A 23,344-nucleotide genomic window follows, 5' to 3' on the forward strand; every position below is an offset into this window, starting at 1 on the left:
TTATGCCGCTGTGTTGCATGAAGCCAAATCCCAAGTTATTTGATTTGTATTTGATAAGTATGGAAAGAATTGGTGTTTGGCATACACAGAAATACAGATAGATGTATGCTCTGAACTTGTCTCAGCCACATAGCAACTATGGCATTGGGAAGAGTTATTTAACCTCCCTAAATTGTGATTTCCTCAGTTCGCAGAGAAGAAAATGTACTTCCATGACTGGAGAGATGTCTCAGTGGTTAAGAGCGCTGGCTGTTCTTCCAGAGGACCCAGATTTGATTTCCAGCGTTCATATGGCAGCTCACAACCATCTATAACTCCAGTTTTAGGGGATCCAATGCCTTCTTCTGACCTCCATGAGCACTGCCTGCTCATGCTGCAATACATACATGCAGGCAAAACATCCATATACATAAACAGAAAACCTTGTCTCTAAGAAAATGACTTATGGGATTGGCATAAAGGTTGTAGAAGATGTCAAGCATTCCCTGTTCTTTCCATCCCTGTACCTTACTCCCCCTACTCTTAATGGCTCTGCTGCAATAAATACATTTCAATGTACAAAAGACCTAGCTGGTCACTCTTAGATACGGATAGTTATTTTCACTCAGGCTGATTACTTACCATAAAACATAGCACAGAACTAAAATCACCTTCAACCCTGTAGGATTTCTGTATAACGTTATCTCTATGATTTAACTGTGTAGTCTACTATTTGTCTGTAGAGGCCTTTAAGACTACTGTTGGCAATGAATTTCTACAAAACGTCTTGTGTAGGAAATGTTTATCCAATTGTGAGCAATAAAGCAGTATAACAATATCTGTAACAATGCTGCAGTTGTATATTGGTCTTCTATGTGGGCTTTAGATAAAGTGTTAAGATGAAAGCCCAGCCTGTCTTACAACTGCTTCTATCATCCAGCAGCATTCCTGTGAACCAAATTGATATCAACATTAATTTTTCACTGGGTCTATGACATCCAGCTTTTGAAAGAATCTGAAGCAGTGTTATTCTGCTCACCCTTTCTCAAGAGATTGTGTTCTTTAGAACTCACACCTTTGTATTTTAGGAATGCCTAATGCCATATATTTTACAAGGGGAAATAAAATCTAAAATAGCGTTTCTGGCTTTAAAAAGATTTTATGAAGTGTTTTCCCTTGCCTGAAATCTACCTTTAAAAGGTAAGGCAAGAAAAAGATGAGGCTGAGAAGATGAGGCTGAGTCATGTATTGCTTATTGCTATGGCTCATAAGTTCACATGAAAATGTCTGCTTTGCTGTTCATGAATGGTCAGAACTGTTGTCTAGATACCTGACCTCCTATTTCTCTCTGCTGCAATTTTTCCTTAAAACTGCCTTCCCGATAGTCATGGCCCAATAGTTTTTTTTTTTTATTGTTGTACTGGTTTCCAGGAAGCTGTAGTGAAATCTCATCTTTATAAGATCAAATATAATCAGCAGGCTACTTCCTGAACAGTCAGTGTCTTCTCTGTACACTTTGAATTTCATCCGTTGACCTTCTTTGGCTTTCCTTCTTAGCCTCTGCCTACAGGCATGACCTGCATTTCTATGAATCTGGTATTCATTTTCCTTAAATCCTCTTTATATATTCCCTGCTAACAGGGTGAGAGGCATGCCAGAAGGATACAGAACAAGCCGTTCAACTCTAATGAACACTCACTGGGTTAGACACTTGGCTGTTCTACCCACATCTTTACCAAATAAGATAAGCCAGATATTGTGGGCCTTCTTTATAGATGACATATAAAAAGAGACTTTAAAATATTTTGTAATTTTCTCAAACTCTTAAAACATAAGTGACAGAAGTTAGAATCTAAAAATATCGCCCACCAGTCTACTTCTCTGTGTAATCACATCAATCAAGGCCAACATTATCTCCTGCTAGAGTGGATGGGCTGGACTATAAAAGCAGTTCTTTCCTCTTTCATCTTCGACCTTTTTAAATTTCCAGAGAGCAGTTTCTTTAAAGCCTAAACCAGATGGGGTCACTATGTTAATTTATTACTAGTTTTCATTTATTGTTTTTAATTAAAAATAGATTCATCTCAAATAAAATACATACAGGCCACAGTTGCCTGGCCGTCCACTCCTCCCCACCCCTAAGTGCCCACTCCCCCAGTTCCCCACCCCATCCATCTCAGTTAGAAAACAGCAGGCCTCCAAGAGACAACAATCAAACATGACAAAACAAAATACAATAAGACAAGGAAAAAAAAACCCTCTTACTGAGACTGGAGAATACAACCCAACAGGAGTATATTTTACAAATCAGACAAATGAGTAAAAAAGACATACACTCTCAAAGTTAGGAGTGCCAGAGAACAGCAAGGTAATAGCCACAATACATACACAGAGACCACTTGAGCCTTGTTTAGTTGATGGGATTGGCCGTGTTCTCCTGGTGTCCTCCAACCCCTCTGACTACGACGATCTTCCTGTCCCCTATTTTGTGGGGTTTCTCAACCCTGAGGGGAGGGACCCAATGAAGACCTCCACTTTGGACTCCATTTCCACTTAATGTCTGCCTGTGGGCTGCTCCCATCTTATACCAGAGGAAGCTTCTCTGATGACAGCTAGACAAGGCACCAATCTATAAGTCCATCAGAATTTTTTTTTTTTTTGGAAATTGGGTCTACCCTAAGTCTCTGGGCTATTCAGTCTCTGATTCCTGGCCATCCAGGAAGTGTAGGGCATGGGCTTTCTCTCCTGGCATAATCCCCAAGTTAAACCAAAAATTGGTTGACTGCTCACATGAGTTCTGTACCACCATTGCAACAGTACATCTTGCAGGCAGGACAGATTGTAGGTTGAGGGTTTTATGGCTGGAGTGCGGTCCAGGTTTCTCTTTCAGTAGCCTGTGGCATACCTTCAGGCACTAAAGAGACTAGAACCTGGGGATGAAGGCTCCATGCAGGTAATAACTCAACATCTTTATGTTCAATGAGCTGTAAACATGTTGTCCTAGGCAAAGGGGCCCTGCTGATAATTTTCATAGTGCAAGCCTCTGTTCTAGCATCAGCCTGGGTTGTTTGGGGATCTCCCCGGGAATCCCTTGACAAACAACTCTGCTGAATGGAACCCAGTCGTGCCACTGAGAGCCTTGCCTGATTACAAGAAATGGCCAATTCAGAATCCCTATCCTCCAAAACTAGAAGTCCTCACTAGGATAACCATCATAAATTCCAGGGAGTTTCCACTGCACTCGGTTTATGAGAAAAGCTGCAATGAACATGGTTGTGATGTGGACTTTCCTTTTGTATGCTGTGAATACCACTAATGAATGAAGAAACTGCTTTGGACCTATAGCAGAGAAGAACTTAGATAGGTGGGGAAAACTAAACAGAATGCTGGGAGAAAGGAGGAGGAGTTAGAGAGGAGCCATGTAGCCCACCATATACAGATGCCACAGTAAGCCACAGCCACGTGACTATACACAGGTTAATGGAGATGGCTTAAATTAATATGTAAGAATTAGCCAATAAGAATTAATGACTACTTTTATCTCACAGGGCTTATAATTAAATTGGGTCTAATTAAATTGTTTATCTGATCTTGAATTAGCTTTGATTTGTGAGATTTGAGATACCTATTGATAAAATTATTCTTTTCTTTTAGATTTTTTAATCTGGTAGAATACAGGTTTTTTTATTAATTAATTTTTCCAGCCCAATAATAGTTTCTACTCCCTCTCTCCTCTCCTCCCAGTCCCTTCCCCCAACCTCCCTACCCCACATCTACTCCACCTCCTTTCTCTTCAAACAATTGTAGGCCTACCCTGTATACAAGCCATACTAAGTTATAATAAGACTAAGCACCTCCTTTTCTATCAAGGCTAGATGAGGCAACCCAGTAAGAGGGAAGCAGGTAGCAGAGTCAGAGACAGCCCCTACTCTCACTGTTAGCAGTCCCATGAGAATACCAAGCTACACAAGGATAAGCAAGCTACACAGAGGGGACTAGGTCAGTCCCATACAATCTCTCTGGTTGGTGATTGAGAGTCTGTGAGCCGTTATGAGCCCAGGTTAGTTGATTCTGTGAGGTTTTCTTTGTGCTGACCTTGACTCTTTTGATTCCCACAATTCTTCCTTCTATCATCTTCTTCTACAGGATTCCCTGAGCTCTGCATAATATTAGCTGTGGGTCTCGGCGTCAATTTACATCAGTTATTGGGTGAAGCTTCTCTGATGACTGATGTGGGAGATCCTTCTGTATATGTGTTGTTTTTAATGGTTGATGAATAAAGCTGTTTGGACCAATGGCTTAGCAGAGTAAAGCCAGATGGGAAATCAAAACATAGATAAAGAGAGAGAGTGGGTGGAGTCAGATAGACTCCATGTAGCTACCGAAGGAGATAGATACCATATCCTTACCAGTAAGCTAAGAGACGCTTGCATGCTTTTCAGCTGCATTTATAGTACGTGGGACCATGTCCAAAGTGGGCAGCTATCTTACGGGCTTCTGGCTGAAGGAGTTCCCACAGCAGATGACAACTGGACAAGGCAACAATATATTAGTATAGCAGAATATCCTTAGGAATCATTTCATTGACTTTTCAATTCCCAGTTACATCTGGTTCTATCCTAGGCCTCTGGGCTGTTCAATCTCTGGATCTTGGCCCTCCAGGCAGTGTCAGGGGTGGGTTACCTCTCATGGTATGGGTTTCAAGCTGAACCAGCCATTAATTGACCACTCCCATAATTTCTGTGCCACCTTTACTCCAGCATATCCTGTCAGCAGGGGAAAGGTTATGTGGCTTGGTGTGAGTTCAAATCCCTCCATTGGAAGCCTTGTTTGGTTATAGGAAATGGCTGTTTCAGGCTCTGTATACCCCATTGCTAGGCTCTCCCTCATATTCCTGGGAGATCCATTATATTAGGTTACTAGCTTGTTCTTCAAGGAAATGTAAATCAAAACAAATCTGAGATTCCATCTTATACCTGTCAGAAGGACTAAGATCAAAAGCACAAGTGACAGCTCATGCTGGAAAGGAAGTGGAGCAAGGAAAGCACTCCTCCATTGCTGGTAAGAGTGCAAACTTGTACAACAGTTTTGGAAATCAATATGGCAGTTTCTCAGAAAAGTAGGAATTGACCTACCTTAAGACCCAGCTATACCACTCCTGGACATATACCCAAAGGATGTTCTTTCATATCACAAAGACAGTTGCTCATCTGTGTTCATAGCAGCTTTATTTGCAATATCAAAAACTGGAAACTAGAAATAACCTAGATGTCCTTCAAAGGAAGAATGAATAAAGAAAATACAGTACATTTCCACAATGGAGTATTACTTAGCTGTTAAAAACAATGACATCATGAAATTTGCTGGCAAGTGGGTGGAAGTAGAAAACATCATCCTGAATGAGGTAGCCCAGACCCAGAAAGACAACCATTATATTATATATTATATACTTGCTCAAAAGTGAATATTAGCTGTAAAGTAAAGGATAACCATGCAATATGGGATTGCTTAAGGCAGTCTGACAAATGAGGTTTTGCTCAGTTTCCTCCAGGAGTAATCCACCCTGGGCCTGGCATTTTCAAAGATTACATTTGGAAATAAAGCTTTGCACCTGGGAATGTACTGAGGCAAGAAAGCTTATGCCTTCTCTCCGCTATTCTCATGCTGAAAGTGTGAGAATTTTCAAGTGAGACATGAAAGCAAAGACAACAAACCCTGCAGGATAATAGTCTCAGAGGACGTTAATAACAACCATTTTTTAAAGCAAAGCTTATAGACTCCTAAATCCGTAGCCCAGCATTTAAGGCACATTGCAATGCAGTAGACCTGAAAACACACTCCTTAGTTACCAGGAGTAACCTGGCTCTGAGCCAAACAAGTCTTTAAATTGACTCTTGCTTCCTTCCCTTGGGATGACATTCTGCTGCTTCAAACAGAATTGCAATGGACACACATGGAAGAGAAACGAAGCTACTCCTAATAGTGTTTCTCTCCTCAAGTCTGTGTCCTGATCTAGCTAGGAACCTTAGGTGGCTTAGGTTAAGGTTAAAGTCCTTAAAAGGTCAAAACAGTCCAATTGCTTCATATGTACAACTTGGCAAAAAATTTATTTTTTACTAATTCTAGTCTGCTGTCCAGTTAATACCAGATGGATATATTTCTAACATGCAGGCAAAATAAATCACTAAAAGGGATTTGCAAACGCCAGACCAACTAGGTTCTTTCATTCTGCTTGGCAGGCACATGTTTAAAGATCTGCTGCTACAGCATGGCTATTGCACATATCAATTTACACTTGTGGTTGTGACAGAATTCAAGAGACCTTGTGAAGCCCAAGTCAGAGATTATCCTAGCGTAGAAGAGGGAAGTTATCACAAAGTCCTACCCATACCTGAGGAGTTACCAGCAATTTCTGGTGGTAGAAGGTTTTCTTCTAGGTTGTAGGTGTTGAAAAGCTACCCATGCTCCAGTAGATGGTCCTGCACCCATACACCTATGGGCAGCACTAAGTGGAGTCTAAAAGTTAGTCCACTCTAAGTTGGTTCAAAAATTAGCACATGAAATTAGAAGGCAATAGTGCTGGAGAGTATTGGGGAATAAATGGAGTTTAGAGAATGAGGGTTAGACTTAAACATTTTAAAGCTAAGTAACTTTAAAAAATAATGTTGCCTTTGGTGGTGTGGACACAAGAACTGACCCCAGTGGTGAGGATGAGGGAGAGCTGGTCCCACCCGTCATGGAGGGGGGTATCCTGGTAGAGGCCAGGGACTAGCAATTCAGCTACTAGCCAAGCCAACATTCAGGGCTTTGTGTTGACCCACCTCAACATCTACCCCACCTATGACCTGCTGAAGCACGTGAAGGGATTGAATCTGCAGAATGATAGTCACAGGATCTCCTTGACTTGGGGCAATAGCAGGATACTCAAGAGCAGTTTTGGTGACAGTCCAGTATTGATGGTGTTCCAGAAGCCAGAAGCCTTAAAACAGACCAATGACTCACTGTAATGAACATTTACAAGTAAAGTTGCTCGGAAAAAAGAATATACTGCATGACACCCCGCAAATCACAGCTCTCAATGTGACTCCAATGAACGAATAAGTGATGTAGATTGCTAAAGACAGAGAAACGACATGATTTTTTTAATTTAATTTCTATTTTTATTCATTTTCTTGTGGCAGGGAAGTGATAATGTTGGACAGTGTATACTGAAGGACTGGAACTTGAGTAGTATGGGATACATGATATGAAACTCCCAAAGAATCCATAAAAAATTTTGAAGAAGTCTCAATGAAAATATAGAGTCCATTTCTGTTCTCATCCCACGATGGTGTGTTTGTGTAGCTGTCTTTGTGTGTCTACACTTGGAAAGTTCAGCAATTTACAGCTAACATTGAATGAAGGATGGAACATAATCAAACTAAAGGAATTTTATGTGCTTGCTATTGCAACTTCTCTAAAATAGTAAAAACCCTTTGAAAGCACTTGTGTTGGAGAATACTGCTTCACGTATGCTGCATTTCTCTTCAAGTTTGCTGAACAATCTACTCTCTTTGATGAACTCAGAACCATCATTATGATTATTAATTATTTTGCTTGACTATAAAGCCAAGTGATGTTTCCCATAATTATTACTCATACAGACAGCCCCACTGTATGAGCCCAAGGCTCCCAATTCACAATGTTCTCAAATGATTAGCCCATAAGGATAGCTTCTGCCCTGTTTTGAATATTGTCTCTGACTTTATACACACTTGGAAATCAGGTCACTCTTCACTCTTGGTAAGCTGTAAGAGTAACTACTGTTCTTTTAATTATTTATACACTAAGTGCTCTCACAAAACATCAGAGGCAATGTACCCATAATGAAAATTTTAGAGCAATAATAGCCATTTGTTTTTATTGTTTCTGTGTTTATTTCCTCATTTCTCCATGATCTTGAAGTTGGAGAATGTTATTTGCCTAGTAAATTAATATATTTTAATTAATAATCCATAATTGTATTTATCTATGGAGTTCAGCGTCATGTTTTAATAGCAACTCAATGACTTAGCTTGTTTATATTTTTTTGTGAAAACTATTTTACTGTACTGGACAGCTTGAAATACCTTTAAAGCTTATTGTTCATTTCCACTGAAAACTTTGTTTCATTTTTTTCAGCATCTCCTCCTTCCTGTATGCTCCCTCACCTAACACTTGATAACTGTGGCTTTACTCTCAACTATGATTTCAGCCATTTTACATTGCTTTATGTATAAATGAGATCGTGTAATAATTCTCATCCTATTTTTATGTTATTTCACTCAGTATGTGTTTGTCTTCTAGGTTCATTCATGTTCTGGTCAATGATGAGGTTGCACTTCCTTTATGTGTGAATACTACCTCATTGTATCTAGTAACATGTTTTCTTTGTGCAATCATTGACTCATAAAGAATTACAGTATGTTCATGTTTTAGCGCTTTCTAAATAGTGCACAGTAAAATGAAGACACAGACGTCTCTTTGACACATTGATTCTATTTCCTTTGCATATCTGTCCAGGGGTTGGATTGTTTATTCATATGGTAATTTTGTGTTTTACTTGTCTCGGTACTCTCCATACTATTGTTTTTATAGTGGCTGAATTAATATACTGAATCTTATTTAAAAGAAAATTTATTCTATATACACAGGTAAGAAAATTCCATGATTTAAAATAGTCTAGTCAACCATTGCTTGGGATAATAAAAAGGAGAGTACAACACTGTTCATGTTTCTTCTATTAAAAATGGTATAACATTTAATAATCTTCCACAATTGCCTTATTGTTTATAAGCATCAAAGATCATTCTAGGTGTTGAATGACATAGTTAAAATATTTAATAATCTTGCCTTTGTACTTTCTGTTACAAACTTTTATTTTCAATCACTTTCTAAGTAGGTTTCTCACCTATTTAATTTAGGGAACTTGATTGATTCAATTTCTCCGTACCACTCATTTTCCATTCCATCAAGAGACCGCAATTTATTCCCACAGCTCATAAATTAAGCTTCTTTCACATTAATGCCCTTTCCACACTAGTCTCTCTACCTGGAATGTCTTCTTCACTGTTTTCTAAATTCCATCTGTTTCTTCTGACTCGAGACGCATCTCATCATTTCATGAAGTCTTGTTTTTATCTCTTTTTTTCCATCTGGACCTCCTTGTAATAGTAGGTCTTCTATTGCCTATCATTTATTAAAGACTTGTGTTCTAGATGCTGTGCAAAAGATTTTACAAAATTCTCCCTGGAGCATCTGAAGAAACACTCCAGCTAGTTAGGTATTGTTTAATATTTAGTGAAGCCAGAGACATGAAAGGGAACAAAGAAGAGGAAGAATCAAACTTACGCCTATTTAGCTGCTTTGCCTTATGCTTTCCTTGGGTGCTGAAAAGGGAGAATTTATAACAAGAGATTAGACTCCCAGGGAAAGAGGACATGTGGTATTTCTAAAATTCCTACCTGAAGTAGCATACCCACTCACTGATACTGTAAACCCTGGTCAGATTTATTATATAATGCCTGAGCCTTCTTGGTGCTCACTGATGAACTTTCTACAGAATTATAGAGAGCTTTTATACAAATTTCCTTTCCAGGAGTGCATAGCATTTTTCCATTTGCACTTACTTTCTCAACTTCATGTTTATTCCCTTTGTATCTCCATCCACCACTTCAGTTCTATTTAACACACTACAGAATAAGATCACGTCCTTCTTGGAGTACTGAAAACAATAATAGTTTTCACTACCTGACAGCAATGTTATATTTATTGAAATTCACGTGGGGGTATTATTAATAGGAAAAGTTACCACCAGTTATTTAAAAGCTCAGAGGAAAGATCATAACTCCTGAAGTATAAGTATCTAGGTTCAAAATCTTACAGTACTGTTTGTTAGCTATGTGATCTTGGGAATTTTTAACAGTGCTGTAAAATCACTCTCTTACATAGAAAATGAAGATAATAATGGTGTTTGCTATAGAGTATTATTGAAAAAATTAAATAAGATTCTGCATGTACAGTTCAATGAGCTGTTCCTAGTTCATCATAAGTTTTATGTATGTTGCTGTTGCTGTTTATATAGATAATATTTTCCACTATTCACTAGCTATTGTTTTGCTTAGAGAAATACAATCACAATGAGAGCAAAGAAAAGCCAGTTATCCTGAAAAGGATGTAGTACCTATGACTTGAGTGATTTTTTTCTGGTTAGTTCAGAAAGGAAATAAAACTAATATTTTCTATGAAAAGTATCTTGTATTCAGATTGATTATCTTCTGATAATCCTATTTATTTTCTTTACCAACTTGTTGCTTTTCTATGTTTCCTAAATCTAATACCAGCCTGAGGCCAGTGACCTCCTGATAGCTTAACTCAAATAGACTTATGTCTCATCCTACCTGCTGCATCTATGTTTCCTCTCCACCTATAGTTCACACTGCCTGATGGTCATGAAAAAATCTCCATTATAACCTGTAAGAAAGAATCCTGTGTCCTTCAGTAATATTCACTTCAGGTTCAAGACTGTACGTGAGTCCTATAGTTTGACAGATTGAACACTAGTCTGCCGTCCCAAAGGAATATGACAGAACTCTGCTTATAGTGATATTTTACGTCATTGCTGATGAAACTAATTGTCCCCAAGGTCTTGTAAACAAAATGATAAATCAGTGGGCTATTTTCTTTTCTCCTAGCAGAGATATTTTATAGAAAAGAGACAATTTCAGTGTACTTTGTGTTATAGGTGTTCCTGAACAGTGTGTGGCAAAATGAAAAATGTAGTCAGAATTTCATTTTTCACTCAAAACAAGGGACCTGTGTGAGTAAATATTTTGTGTGGGTTTTTAATCAAAAATATTCGTACTATCTTCCAGCCTTCTTTTCTTTCACCAGTGCAGTTTCCTTTGAAGCTTCAATAACTACTGTGGATTTCATCAAGTGCTCATACACAATATGTTAGGAGAAACAGCATAGAACCTGGTAAAGTGAAGAAAACTGGATCAATTTCCCAGTTGTAACATTTGCTAAATAAGTGACTGTAAGCAAGTCAGTTAAAATTCTCTTATCTGTGACACATAGAAAATGAGATGTGTTTCACCAGGAGTGAGGGTTAAGAAGAAATAACTACGGTGATAGACTCATAAGAACTCTGTGACACACAGAGCCCTTATGGCACCTTTATAACTTGTTCTACACTATCATCATGACATAGAAAACTGTAAGTGACGTAAGTTTTACCTTCCAATACTCACACAGTATCTCAGGCAGTGTTCCTTGCAGAAAGCAGGAATTTTGTTCCTAATGTTTATGAGATTTGGCAAGAATTCCTCATCAATATTTAGTTGATCATATAAATTAATTAAAAGAAAAATACACTCTTGGTTTTTAAAATTAAAGACAGAACTATCACTTGCATTCCTTCTATCTTTCCCATGATGCCAAGACTAAACAAATAATTGGTACTAGATAAATACTTGCTTATTCATTTTGTGTTCCTTTCTTTGTTAATGAGACAACAAAGATATTTATATGCAGTAGACTTCACTCAGTCATGGAAAAGAAGAAAATTAGCACATTAATGGATCGGCATTCTGTTTGCACCTCAGAATTCCTCACTTATTCAGCAAAGAAACATGTTGATGGTTTCCCATTGCATATGAGTTTAAGTAACTAGCAATTAAGACAGGGTCTTTGCTATCAGGGCAAAATAGAAAAAATCAAATGTGTGATCATTTATATACTTAGGGTGTTTACATAGTCATTCCATTAGTTAAATTATTTTCTGTAGCTGGGGTTGTATCTCAGTGGTGGTAGAGGCCTTACATATGTTATGCCTTAAGAATCAGCTCAGTTCCAGAAAGAGAGAGAGAGAGAGAGAGAGAGAGAGAGAGAGAGAGAGAGAGAGAAAGAATATCATGAATATCATGCACAGGATTTGTTTGGGTTCCCTGAATGCATCCCCTGGGGGGAAAAAACTTTAGGTGGTTTGCAAACAAAGGGAGAGAGAGAAGTGAAGTGAGGGAATGCTCGCAAAATTAGGTCTGGTATTCTGCCCTGACTTCAATAAGCTCACTTTTCTCTTTTGCTGAAGAAATGGCAAATCAGGTGTACCATATAGATTTAGAAAATGGAGAAAAAACATCTAAGTATGGTGTTGCATGCGTGTAAAAATAAAATTTTGAAGACTGAGAAAAAAATTATGTGTCCTAGCCTAACCTGGGCAACATAGTGAATGTGTGTGTGTGTGTTTGTGTGTGTGTGTGTGTGTGTGTGTGAGAGAGAGAGAGAGAGAGAGAGAGAGAGAGAGAGAGAGAGAGAGAGAGAGAAATATGTTCCAGTGTTCCACAGAGACTGAAAGAGAAAAAAGAAAATCCTGGAAATGATGTCTATCTGATTAAGCTCCATGCAGCAAGAAACTCATGAATAATTTTCTACTATATTTCTAGTTTGTAAATCCAGCTATAACATCCCCAAACAGCCCCAAGTTTTATGTGATAAGTATAGATGTTCTACCATCTGTTTTATTATTTTCCTTCCTTTAGCATCTGAGTTCATCCCATCTATATTCCTCTTCCAGTATATGGAGTCCAACAGGGCTACTTTGACTGCCAAAAATAGTGACAAGAAACATTCGTTGTCCATCTACCTTATTTCTGCAGCTCTCAAACTTCTGCATTTCAAGTGAATGTGACCGGAAACAGGAAACACATCTTTAGTTTATTATCATGTTATTGCTGCCACTTCCCTCTTACTGCAGCAGCGCATTTAATTAAATTTTAGAAAGAGTTAGAGATGGGGGCAGGGAAAAACCTTTTTAAGCCACACAGATCAAGGCGATTTTTTGGAGCTTCAGAATGAATTTTTAAACTTGTTGAAGAGAAGCATACAAATCTGTAAGAGCAAGTCAAATAATGTACAAAGCCTCCATTCATTGTGTAGGCAGAATGGAATGCTGGAGTCCAGCAGCTCTCTAAGGAATGTTCCTTTGGCTTTGACTGTTCTGCTGGGAACAAGGAGGGAAACACATATATAAAATGAATTTCTAATGTCTCTGGCTTATTATGGCAAAATGATAAGAAAAGTTGGCTGTTTAATACAAACTGTCAGTTGCATATTCCAGGCCTCCATTCTTTGAGGTCCCTCCCACATCCACACGCCTGGCTACCATTTAGCCAGCAGTACAATGTGGCTGATTATGATTATTGACTGTCCAAGCCTGTGCTCTTAAACTCATTCTGCCAACAGAATGTAAGCAAAGTTGGCATTTTAAAGCAGGGCCCATTCCATTGCTGGGTTGTCTTAGGTTTGCTATGCAACAGGATAAGTGCTGTAGTCCCCGGTTCAAGCTGAAAATGTTGCACAGGAAGACATATCATGTAAAGGTCAGATTCTTATATTATGATGTCTTTTTATTTCTGTCTATACAAATGAAACTTAATGCATACCTCTTTTCTTAACTCTTACCAAGGTCCTAACTTGCCAAGGACACTTTTTACCTGCTGAGCCTGAAACTATGATGATATTCTTAAATGATGTATCAAATGCTTAATAGTCAATGCATGGTGTTGTAATACGTGTATGATGCTATAACACTAAGGGGAATTTAATGTATGTTTTCAAGAAGATGTTCTTGTCTCATAGAGTCCCATTAATGTGTTGGTGTTGTGGACTATGTACAACCTTTGTTATCCTTTTTTCCATGCTTTTATGGTCACAGTCAACACAATGGATTCATATGTGCTTTGAAAGTACAACTCGACTCACTTTGTAATGAAATGATTACCACTGGGATCTCCTTCGTCATGTTATTTTATTTCATAGAACATATATATTTGTGTTTATCAGAATATTTCATTCATGGACTAGAAAATTTAACTTATGAAATGTGCTATAAATGTATTACTTCTAATTCATAAAATAAGAAATGCATTTATTACATCTAATGTTGTATTTATTCTTATTCTCCATAATAACTTCATGAGGCAGGACCCCAAGAAAAATGACGCAGGGTGTATTCTGCAAATTGTAAAATTAGAATTTCTTTGAACTAATAAGTTCTCCAAATTTACATTCACAGCTAGTCTCTTTGTTTGATAATTCTGAATGTGTTCTTCCTGCTGTTTGGTAGGATCTCCAAGGTGAAATTGAAGCTCACACGGACATCTATCACAATCTCGATGAAAATGGCCAAAAAATCTTGAGGTCCCTGGAAAGTTCAGATGAAGCAGCCCTGTTACAAAGACGTTTGGATAACATGAATTTCAAGTGGAGTGAACTTCGGAAAAAGTCTCTCAACATTAGGTAGGCAAAAATTGGGGTGGGCTGGGGGGATCCAGATGTGAATAAAGATGACAAAATTCTCCTCATTTTCCTAGCACAGGTAGCTAATGTCTCGTATGTTTATGTAAATCACCCAATTTCAGAATGATTCATTTTATTTTGAATAAATGAATCATTCATTTGCTTGGAATGGAAATGATACTTGAGGGTTCAGGTTAGATTAAAATGGGACTGTTTCATAACCACAGGAGAGATGCATATTAAGACATTAGAGTAAATTTAAATGGGGAACACAGCGATCCTAATTTCAGAGTTCTCTCTTGGCTTATCACAGTGTCATACAAAAAGCAATAAAATTAGTGAATGTTTGTTATGGAATTCTCTTTGGCATTACACTGAACGCATAACCAAAGGACATTCTTTAAAAGGCAGAACACATTATAATTAACAATTTAAAGACACCCTCTCCAGAGTTCCTGCAGCTAAGGAGATTATAGCAATTTTTTATCACTTGATCTCTTAGATTTTGTTGAAGCATATCGCCTGTAGGTACACTAAACTTTTTGATTTTCTGCCTACTTTCTTCTTTGCCCTGTCAGTCTGCTTTGAGAAATGAATGACTATATCTTGCATCGTTGCTAAAGAAGGTAAAGGGAAGCGCTAGGGTTCCTTGTGTGGCTGGTATAAGCATATGGGGGACAAAAGAGCAGAGCTGGGCTGCTAAGTGCCCAGTGGTACCCAAAGAGCTGGGAAATGCACAGACGAGAAGCAAGCTTCCCACTTTCTATTTGATTGGGTTTCCTAATCCACTTATTTTAAAACCTATTTTTGTACTCTCAACAGTGGCTATGGAAGGAGTGGTCAGGAAGAGAGGTAGAAAAAGACAGGTGAGCTTAATAATAGTTAGGATGAAATGTATCTAATAGCGGGAGTAGTTACTAGCCTGAGGTAGTATGACTACAAACAAGCATTTTGCTCCTTCTTTCTAGTCAGCCTAAATTGTCAAACAACCCTCATACTGAAGAGGAACACCAGATTTTATTAACTTGAAACCATTGCTGTAAAAACTCTACCCACAATAAAATAATAATAATGCTAGTAACTAATGCAGGCTATGTGTTATGTTCCGTCCACTGCTCTAAGCATTTCATAGTGTTTGGCCCCTGTGATGCTTTCAGCAACAGTGAAAGGTAGATTTCCTTCTAATACTTTCTTAGCATTTGAAGCAAATGAGGGACAGAGAGGTTAAATAAAAGCGACCCAATTAGTAAAGGGCATGTTTAAGACCTATTCACAGTGAGTCTAACTTTATCATATAAGCTTTTCATCATCATAGTATTCTGTAGGGTAGAATAAAGCAATTTTCACTAATAAAGACATCATTATTTAAAAATTGATTCGAATAACAGATTTCGAAGAACAGAAGAGAACTGCTTTTGTAAGACTTTCCTGCAAGCTTGCACTCAGCATCCTAGAATCTCAATATTTATCTCAATATTTTGTCTATGATTTTTTTAAATCTACATGTTAGTGATAAATTGGAGGCAGCAATGGGATATGGTATTTTCAAAAATAGAGAGGCTTATTTTTTGTCTGTATTTTAAACTTTTATTCAGGCCAAAATATATAATGGCAATGGCCACATTTGTAACATCTGTCCGTAAAAAGAATAAAACATGAGGAGAAAAAAAATGTTTCAATGAATGAGAAAAGAAAACATAATTGCCTTTTTGCAGGAAAGAAAAGGAAAGGGGCTATAACTAAAACTGTCTGGATACTTTTCTCTATTCCATGTGAACTTAATGAAAAAGAATTGAAGGTGGCATACAGCATTTCAGGCAACATATGAGCCCTTTGTTTTCAGAAATTTTCCATATGTCAACTGTTGTCATTTAATGCTTACTGGCATTAATCAAGCAAAAACCAGTTACCTTACCTTATGTACGGTGCTGTGAATTCTGCAATTGAAATCGTCTGATCAATGGTTTGAGCTTTTAAAGAGGTCTCTGTGATATTGTAGTTCCTCAGTTATAAGAAGCAAAGAATTCTTCACATCCACATGCTTTAGTTTAGTGTAATACGTGACTGGAATGGAGTGTCACGCATTCCATTGCAGAGGCACAGCAGAGATAGTTATTGGGGACATTATGCAATAAAAAAAAAGGAAGATTGGAATGATTGTCCGTTCGGGTATTTTTCATCTTGAATGTCACTACATTTAAAAAAAAAATGTTTCAAAATATTCTGGGAAAAGAACACTGTTTCTGTAAACTATAGCACATTATATACTAGAAAATGTAGTGGGCTAGTTGTTTCATGAGGGCTTCTGAAAACTTTCATGTATTTCATAAAATAAGAGCGAAATGTACAGAAATATTCTACCTAGAACACAATTTCTTTTTTTTTACATTTTTTTATTAATTAATTTATTTAATTATTAAAGATTTCTGCCTCTTCCCTGCCACCACCTCCCATTCCCTCCCCCTCCCCCAATCAAGTCTTCCTTCCTCCTCAGCCCAAAGAGCAAGCAGGTTTCTCTGCCCTGTGGGAGGTCCAAGGACCACCCACCTCCTTCCAGGTCTATTAAGGTGAGCATTCAAACTACCTGGGCTCCCACAAAGCCATTACGTGCAATAGGATCAAGAACCCATTGCCATTGTTCTTCAGTTCTCAGTAGTCCTCATTGTCCATTATGTTCAGCAAGACCGGTTTTGTCCCATGCTTTTTCAAACCCCGGCCAGCTGGCCTTGGTGAGTTCCCGATAGAACATCCACATTGCCTCAGTGTGTGGGTGCACCCCTCGCAGTCCTGAGTTCCTTGCTCGTGCTCACTCTCCTTCTGCTCCTCCTTTGGATCGTGAGACTTCAGTCCAGTGCTCCAATGTTGGTCTCTGTCTCTGTCTTCTTTCATCGCCTGATGAAGGTTAATATTCAGGAGGATGCTATCACATTACTCCTTAGTTCAAAAATTTTGGACTCGTGCACACATCTTGCTCATTCCTTTGCTTGCTAACCTCTTCCCTTTTCTGTTTTTCCTGTGCCCTGCCCCCATTGTGTTTCTTTCTCACCAAGCAACATTCTAACTGCTCCCAACATGGAACTCTGAAGCTACTAGTTTCTGCTTTCTAATACAGTCTCAATTTCTAGCAATTTCCCATCTCTTGTGAGAGATGTGTATGGACATATACTGGTTCTCATGCTTGGAACATAACTCTCTAAATTTTGACTCAAATTTTACAACAGGTGTTTCCCATATGGGCTATTCTTTACCAGTTCTTTCCAGGACTATTCTAATTGACATTTGAAGAACTAAGTATGGCTCAGTGATAGAGTGCTCTTCTAACACGAACAAGAACTTTGGTTCAGCCTGCAAAACATACACACAGACAGAGAGAAAGAGAGAGACAGAGATAGAGATTCAAACACAATTCCTTTGAGTGTTCATGAGTTCTTTCATGTTTGTTGGTTCCAGACAACTTAAAGATGTTGTCAGGTGGTGATAACGCACGCCTTTAATCCCAGGACTCAGGATCAGAGGCAGGCAGATCTCTGAGTTGGAAGCCAGCCTGGTCTACTGAGTGAGTTCTAGGACAGTCAGAGTTATGCAGAGAAACTCCGTCTCAAAAAAAGAAAGGAAGAAGAAATAAACAAACAAACAAAAGAAAGAAGTGCAAAATCAGAATAAGTATAAAAGAATAGAATCCTTTTGTAGCAATATTTTTTTCTCTTTTGATGCTTTGAGTACCTAACATGTCATCTTGAGCAAATTGCTTAAATACTTTAATGCTATGAGACACTAAAATGAAGAGGCTTGACCAGAAACAGATGGTTTCTTCAGCTTCTCTTCCAATTCTGCAACTCTACTAAATCTGGGATAATACTTTTAAAACTTAGTCAAATCATTGTGTTTGTGTGTGGTGTTTGTACATGCTCACACGTGTGTATGCACCTGTGCTTGTGTGTATATGCACGTGTGCAGGAGACTACAGGTCAGTACAAGTATCTTCCTCATTCATTCTCCACCTGATTTTTTGAGTCAGAATGTCTTACTGAACTTTAAGCGCATCAGTTTGGCTAGAATACATGGCTAATGGCCTCAGGGATTCACCTGTCTTTCTTTCCCTGGGCCTGGGGATTACAGATACATACCACCATGACTGGCTTAACGTAGGTGCTAGGGATCCATAGAAATGTTCCCATGCTTGTTCAGCAAGCACTTTACCAATTTCTTTCTCTCCCCAACTTGGCACTGGTTTGTTTGTAAAACAGAATATCCAAAAGTAAATAGAATGCTTTTGAGAAAAAGTGCTTGAAATTATTTAGAACTAATTTATTGTCCCATTCGAGAAAAGTTGATCATTCATTCCATATTCATTATTATATCACATGTGGTCCACAAGATGTACGATAAGTAATAAGTAAATATTTCCATAGAAGAAGATAAAAGATAGGAAACAAGTAATATTTTTACTTATATAGAGACATTTGCACACACGCGTACATACACAGAGTGAATAATGAGACTGTCCAATACCAGAATGATCATTAATCAAAGAAAGTGTTTCTCATACCAAAATAGCCCATATCCACAACCTTTCACTTTGTCCTAAAACTAGTAAGAATTTCAAAAGTGAACAAGTGAAATTTTTACAGAAGAAATACTTATGAAATTCTGTTTAACCTGTATTCAGATTTTACCCACATTATTGTGGATAAATTTTACTCTGAGAATCACTTAATATGCTATTGACATAACTTCAGCAAATTTATATTTTATATTTTTATGCTTGATGGAAGAAATGTGTAAATGCTATATGAATTTTATGTTTATTAAATTTTGAGCATTAGTTTGAGAGACAGGAACACTAATGTTCTTAAACAACAATGAATCACTTAGGGAGTACTTGGTATCAGCAGTTAGAACAGAGAGGAGTTTTTCCTCTGGTGGAGAACAAAGAAAGTGCAAAAGGAAGAAGAGCCTTTTGACTTTTGAGTGGGAATAAAAGCAACTTGGACACTGAGTATATCTGACCTTTTCCTTACTCTTGGAATGCTAATTATGTTGGAAGTTGGAATTCAAGGCCCAGTTTGGGGAAAAAATGTTTCCTTCTCTTTGAGTTTAATTCTGTCTCTTTACTTAAAGCCCCACAGTGCCCACTTTATTTCTGCAGTTCTTCATTATTTCTGCATCCGTCCCGTTTCTCTGTGTCTGCTGACGTGCTATTATATTACACAGGGGCACACAGGATGTACGGGGATACATCACTAGCTTTATAAAGGAGGTCAAAGTGAAAAATGAATTCAATAGAGCACAATTTGCTTTAAGAATATGTGCTTTTCGGAGTAAAGTTTTATTAAGGATTTCAAACTAGGCGTCAACCAAATCACATTTGAAATATCTGTATCTAGAGAAATAACGGCCACTTTATCATGAGTGCTGTCACAGAGGAATTCTTTAAATATCTAGCCATAGATCCCAATAAACCTAAAAGTCCTATATTTTAGCTAAACCTCATAGTTTATGAAAATTTTCTCTTTTTCAAAAATCAGCACTTATCTTTTAAGAGTCTAGTAGCCACCAAGATCTTGTCTTCACTAATAAAGATTAATATGAAATGGGTAGACACCGTGTATCTCTTCAAACTCCCTTTTTTATTTCTATTCAGTGGGTAGGGATAGATAAAGTACATTTGGCTACTGAGAGGAGGTCATTTTTCTCTGGAATTTAGAATAGTTGTTTAAAACCAGGATACTTAAGGCTTTTTCTTATCTGGTGGTGACTTGTAATTCTCAATTCCCATGTGTAAATATGACTATATAACAGATATAACTCGGCAGTAGTTTTTAGAGCTCTGATCCTGCTTTTCCCCGATTGCAAAATGGGGTGTTTAAACTGTGATCTCTAGGTTCATCTTAATGCTAACATCTTTTACTAACAACAAAACATACTTCCAAATACAGGGAACAGCAGTTACCAAATCCTTTTTTTTTTCTCCCAGGAGATAGCTTTTCAAACATAGAAATTGGCTAATTGTTTAGAAGTTTTTGATAGGCAGTCATTAAAATGCAACCAGTAGTTTCTTTCAACATATATTACAAATGTCTCAGAAATATTTCACAAGATTAATATGCTAAGATTCAGTTTCCTTCAGTTTAGATTGCCTTTAAATCACCTCAAAGACCCACATATAGGCAGGAGTAGTGCTGCGCACCATGAGTCCCAGCACTCAGAAAGCAGAGGCACGCGGGTCTCTGGAAGGTCACAGCTGCTCTGATGCACGTAGAGTCAGAGACCAGCCAGGCTGGCTAGTAAGAAGCTGTTTTAAGAAAATTATCAAACACTTTAAAATTTCAACAAATTCCAAACGTCTTCACGTCTTCTCACCCAGATGCTTGACAGTCTCTCCTCTCTTCTGGTGTCATGTCCTTTTGCTGTTGTGCTGGTAAAAGTTTTGACTGGCCTCTCCTGGCTTCTCGCAGCCTTCAGAACTCATGCTACTAAATTCCTCTTAGATATTTTAGAATTTAATTTCTTCTTTCACAGCTGTTTCCCCAGCCCTTAAGAAACTCAGAAGAGTTTGTTCACTGACATATAATCAGTCAGTACCATTTAACATAGAAATGGAGGTTTTTTTTTTTTTTTTTTTTTTTTGGTTTGGTTTGGTTTTTCGAGACAGTTTCTCTGTATAATAGCCCTAGCTGTCTTCGAACTCACTCTGTAGAACAGGTTGGCCTCGAAGTCAGTGATTGGCCTGCCTCTGCCTCCCAAGTGTGGGAATTAAAGGTGTGCACCACCACCACCTGACCTAGAAACGGGGTTTTAGTACTTCCCCATATAGCCAAAGCAGCAGCCTGTGATCTCACCATGGGCAAAGGCCTGTAATAAATTCCCTGTTGGAATGTTCCACTACATTAGTTTGCTTCAAATACCAGAAAAATGGAAGACAATCATTGGATGTCCTCATGCCCTTTCTTCATCCTATTACATGTAACCCATGCCTCATGTAACTTAAAGACAAACAATAAATATTTTAAGCAGTGTCTTCTCTATTGTTTACTGCTATTCTTTGTGCCTTTGACTGCCTACCTTTCAAAACATCCTGTCTGATAGCTTCTTTCACCTTCCACGGAACTCAGCTGTAACTTTCAAACATTGCAGAGAATCCTTGTGACCAGTACTCATCAGACTTCACGTGTTATATAATCGACATTCTTCCAGATTGGACAAGTATAAAGATGGAAGAAAATCTTGCAAATCTACCCCTGAAAGACAACCTGGTTGTCATTTCAGATATTTCCATGCATAGTCAAGCCTGGGCTTTCAAGTGTATGCCTAGCTACACACAAACATTTTACAAAAGAAAAAAGATTTCCTGTTTTAACCCACTTTCTCACTTTCCATATGCATAAACATTTGTCTATGTCATCATACTGAGTATTACATAGGAATTCATTGTCTGACATTACCATTATAGAAGAAATAAATTCCTTAGCATTGAATATTTACAGTTTATAGTTTATCACAATCATAAGCAATGCTGAAATTAATACTTTCTACCTATAGCTTTGTGGGCTTTTCCAGTAGCTTTCTTCATATTCCTCAAATTGAACATTTATTTACATATTTTAAAAAACTTTTATGTCTTCATTAGAGTGTCTTTTGTAAAATCTGAAACAATTTAATTTTAGTCATAAGTACAAACTTTGGTAGTTCAAAGCCCAAAAGAGAGTTATATTGGAAATGTCAGGCTAAGTTACTGAGCAGACAAGGGAAATGTTCTTTTACCTGGTTGCTCTGCCTTAAATTTCTTGGCAGCCCCGGAGACTTTAGTGTATTTCTGTTATAAGCAGCATTAATTTTTATGAATTAATTAGTGCTTCCTGATCAAATGTACGCGATGCAGCATGGTTGCAGATTGACCTGAGGATAAAGCACTGTAACTTTCCCTTGTTTTCTGGATGATGATTTATTTCATTAATTTAGTTTCTCCTCCTCAAATGAAATGTGGGTTTTATAGCACAGATCAGTCATTTGTGTATTCCTCCATGGCTTCTAAGAATTAACATGTTCTAAATCCAGCTTATGGGAAAGCACTAAATTATTCATGTTTAGGGGAAGCTTTCTCTTCCATGTGAGTTTTTGGTCTTCGTACATTTTACACAAAGGGAACAATGAGAAAAAAAAATGATTGGAACTTGGTGAAAAACAAATCCCAGGTGCAGAGGGATAAAGCAGGCTAGAAGGACAAGCGAGGTATGTGGAAAGCCGAGCAGAAAGGACCAGATACCAGACTGAAGGAGTCAAAGGGAAAGGCTGCCCAGGGTGGAAGACATGGAAAAGTCGAAGTGTGTGGAAAGACCATTCCATTTTTCAAAACAGAAAGAATTCCAGTATGAATCACATGAAAACTAAAGGGGTTTTATTAGTCACTGGGTCTAAGACTTTTTCTACTAGAAACATTAAAAAATCATTGGCTGAAACAGGATAGGAAAACATTTGATTCCAGCATGCAGGCCATGCCAAAAGACTCAGAATTCTGCATATGGAAAGAAACATATGGCAGAATGTGGCCTTGCCTGAAAATTGTCATTGGAATACTCCCACCTTGTTTTATGACTTGTAAAATCAGGTGGCTAGGTGGTTATTGTCAGACGTGCTACATAGCTCAAAGTACGTCTGTATTGTGGCAATATTTAACCAATGAAATGGAATTAACAGACTCATCAATTATACTTCTAGATATTCTGTTACAGTATGCTCCCATTCTTTTTTAGGTCCCATTTGGAAGCCAGTTCTGACCAGTGGAAGCGTCTGCATCTTTCTCTTCAAGAACTTCTTGTGTGGCTACAGCTGAAAGACGATGAATTGAGCCGGCAGGCACCTATTGCTGGTGATTTTGCAGCAGTTCAAAAGCAGAATGATGTACACAGGGTAGGATGCTTTAGAGACTAATAATTTGTGCATAGCAAGTATTAACTGACTATTTTTAAACTGTTTTTTAATTAAAAATTAAATGGGAGAGGAGTATTTTAGTCACTTCATCTGATGATTAATTATAAATAGCTCA

At 37.9% G+C, this 23,344-nt stretch overlaps 1 protein-coding gene across 2 annotated transcripts in view; it reads left to right on the forward strand.

Moving 5' to 3' along the window:
* The window catches only part of Dmd (dystrophin), a 2,258,623-nt gene that overhangs the window by 1,842,095 nt on the left and 393,184 nt on the right, over positions 1-23,344 (forward strand). For both annotated transcript variants that reach the window (XM_057760244.1, XM_057760245.1), the window contains 2 exons: positions 14,126-14,298; positions 23,052-23,208. In XM_057760244.1, coding sequence (XP_057616227.1) covers positions 14,126-14,298; positions 23,052-23,208 — 330 coding nt within the window. The remainder of the gene's footprint in view (positions 1-14,125; positions 14,299-23,051; positions 23,209-23,344) is intronic.

Source organism: Chionomys nivalis, chromosome X, assembly GCF_950005125.1.
Source record: "Chionomys nivalis chromosome X, mChiNiv1.1, whole genome shotgun sequence".
Lineage (NCBI taxonomy): Eukaryota > Metazoa > Chordata > Mammalia > Rodentia > Cricetidae > Chionomys > Chionomys nivalis.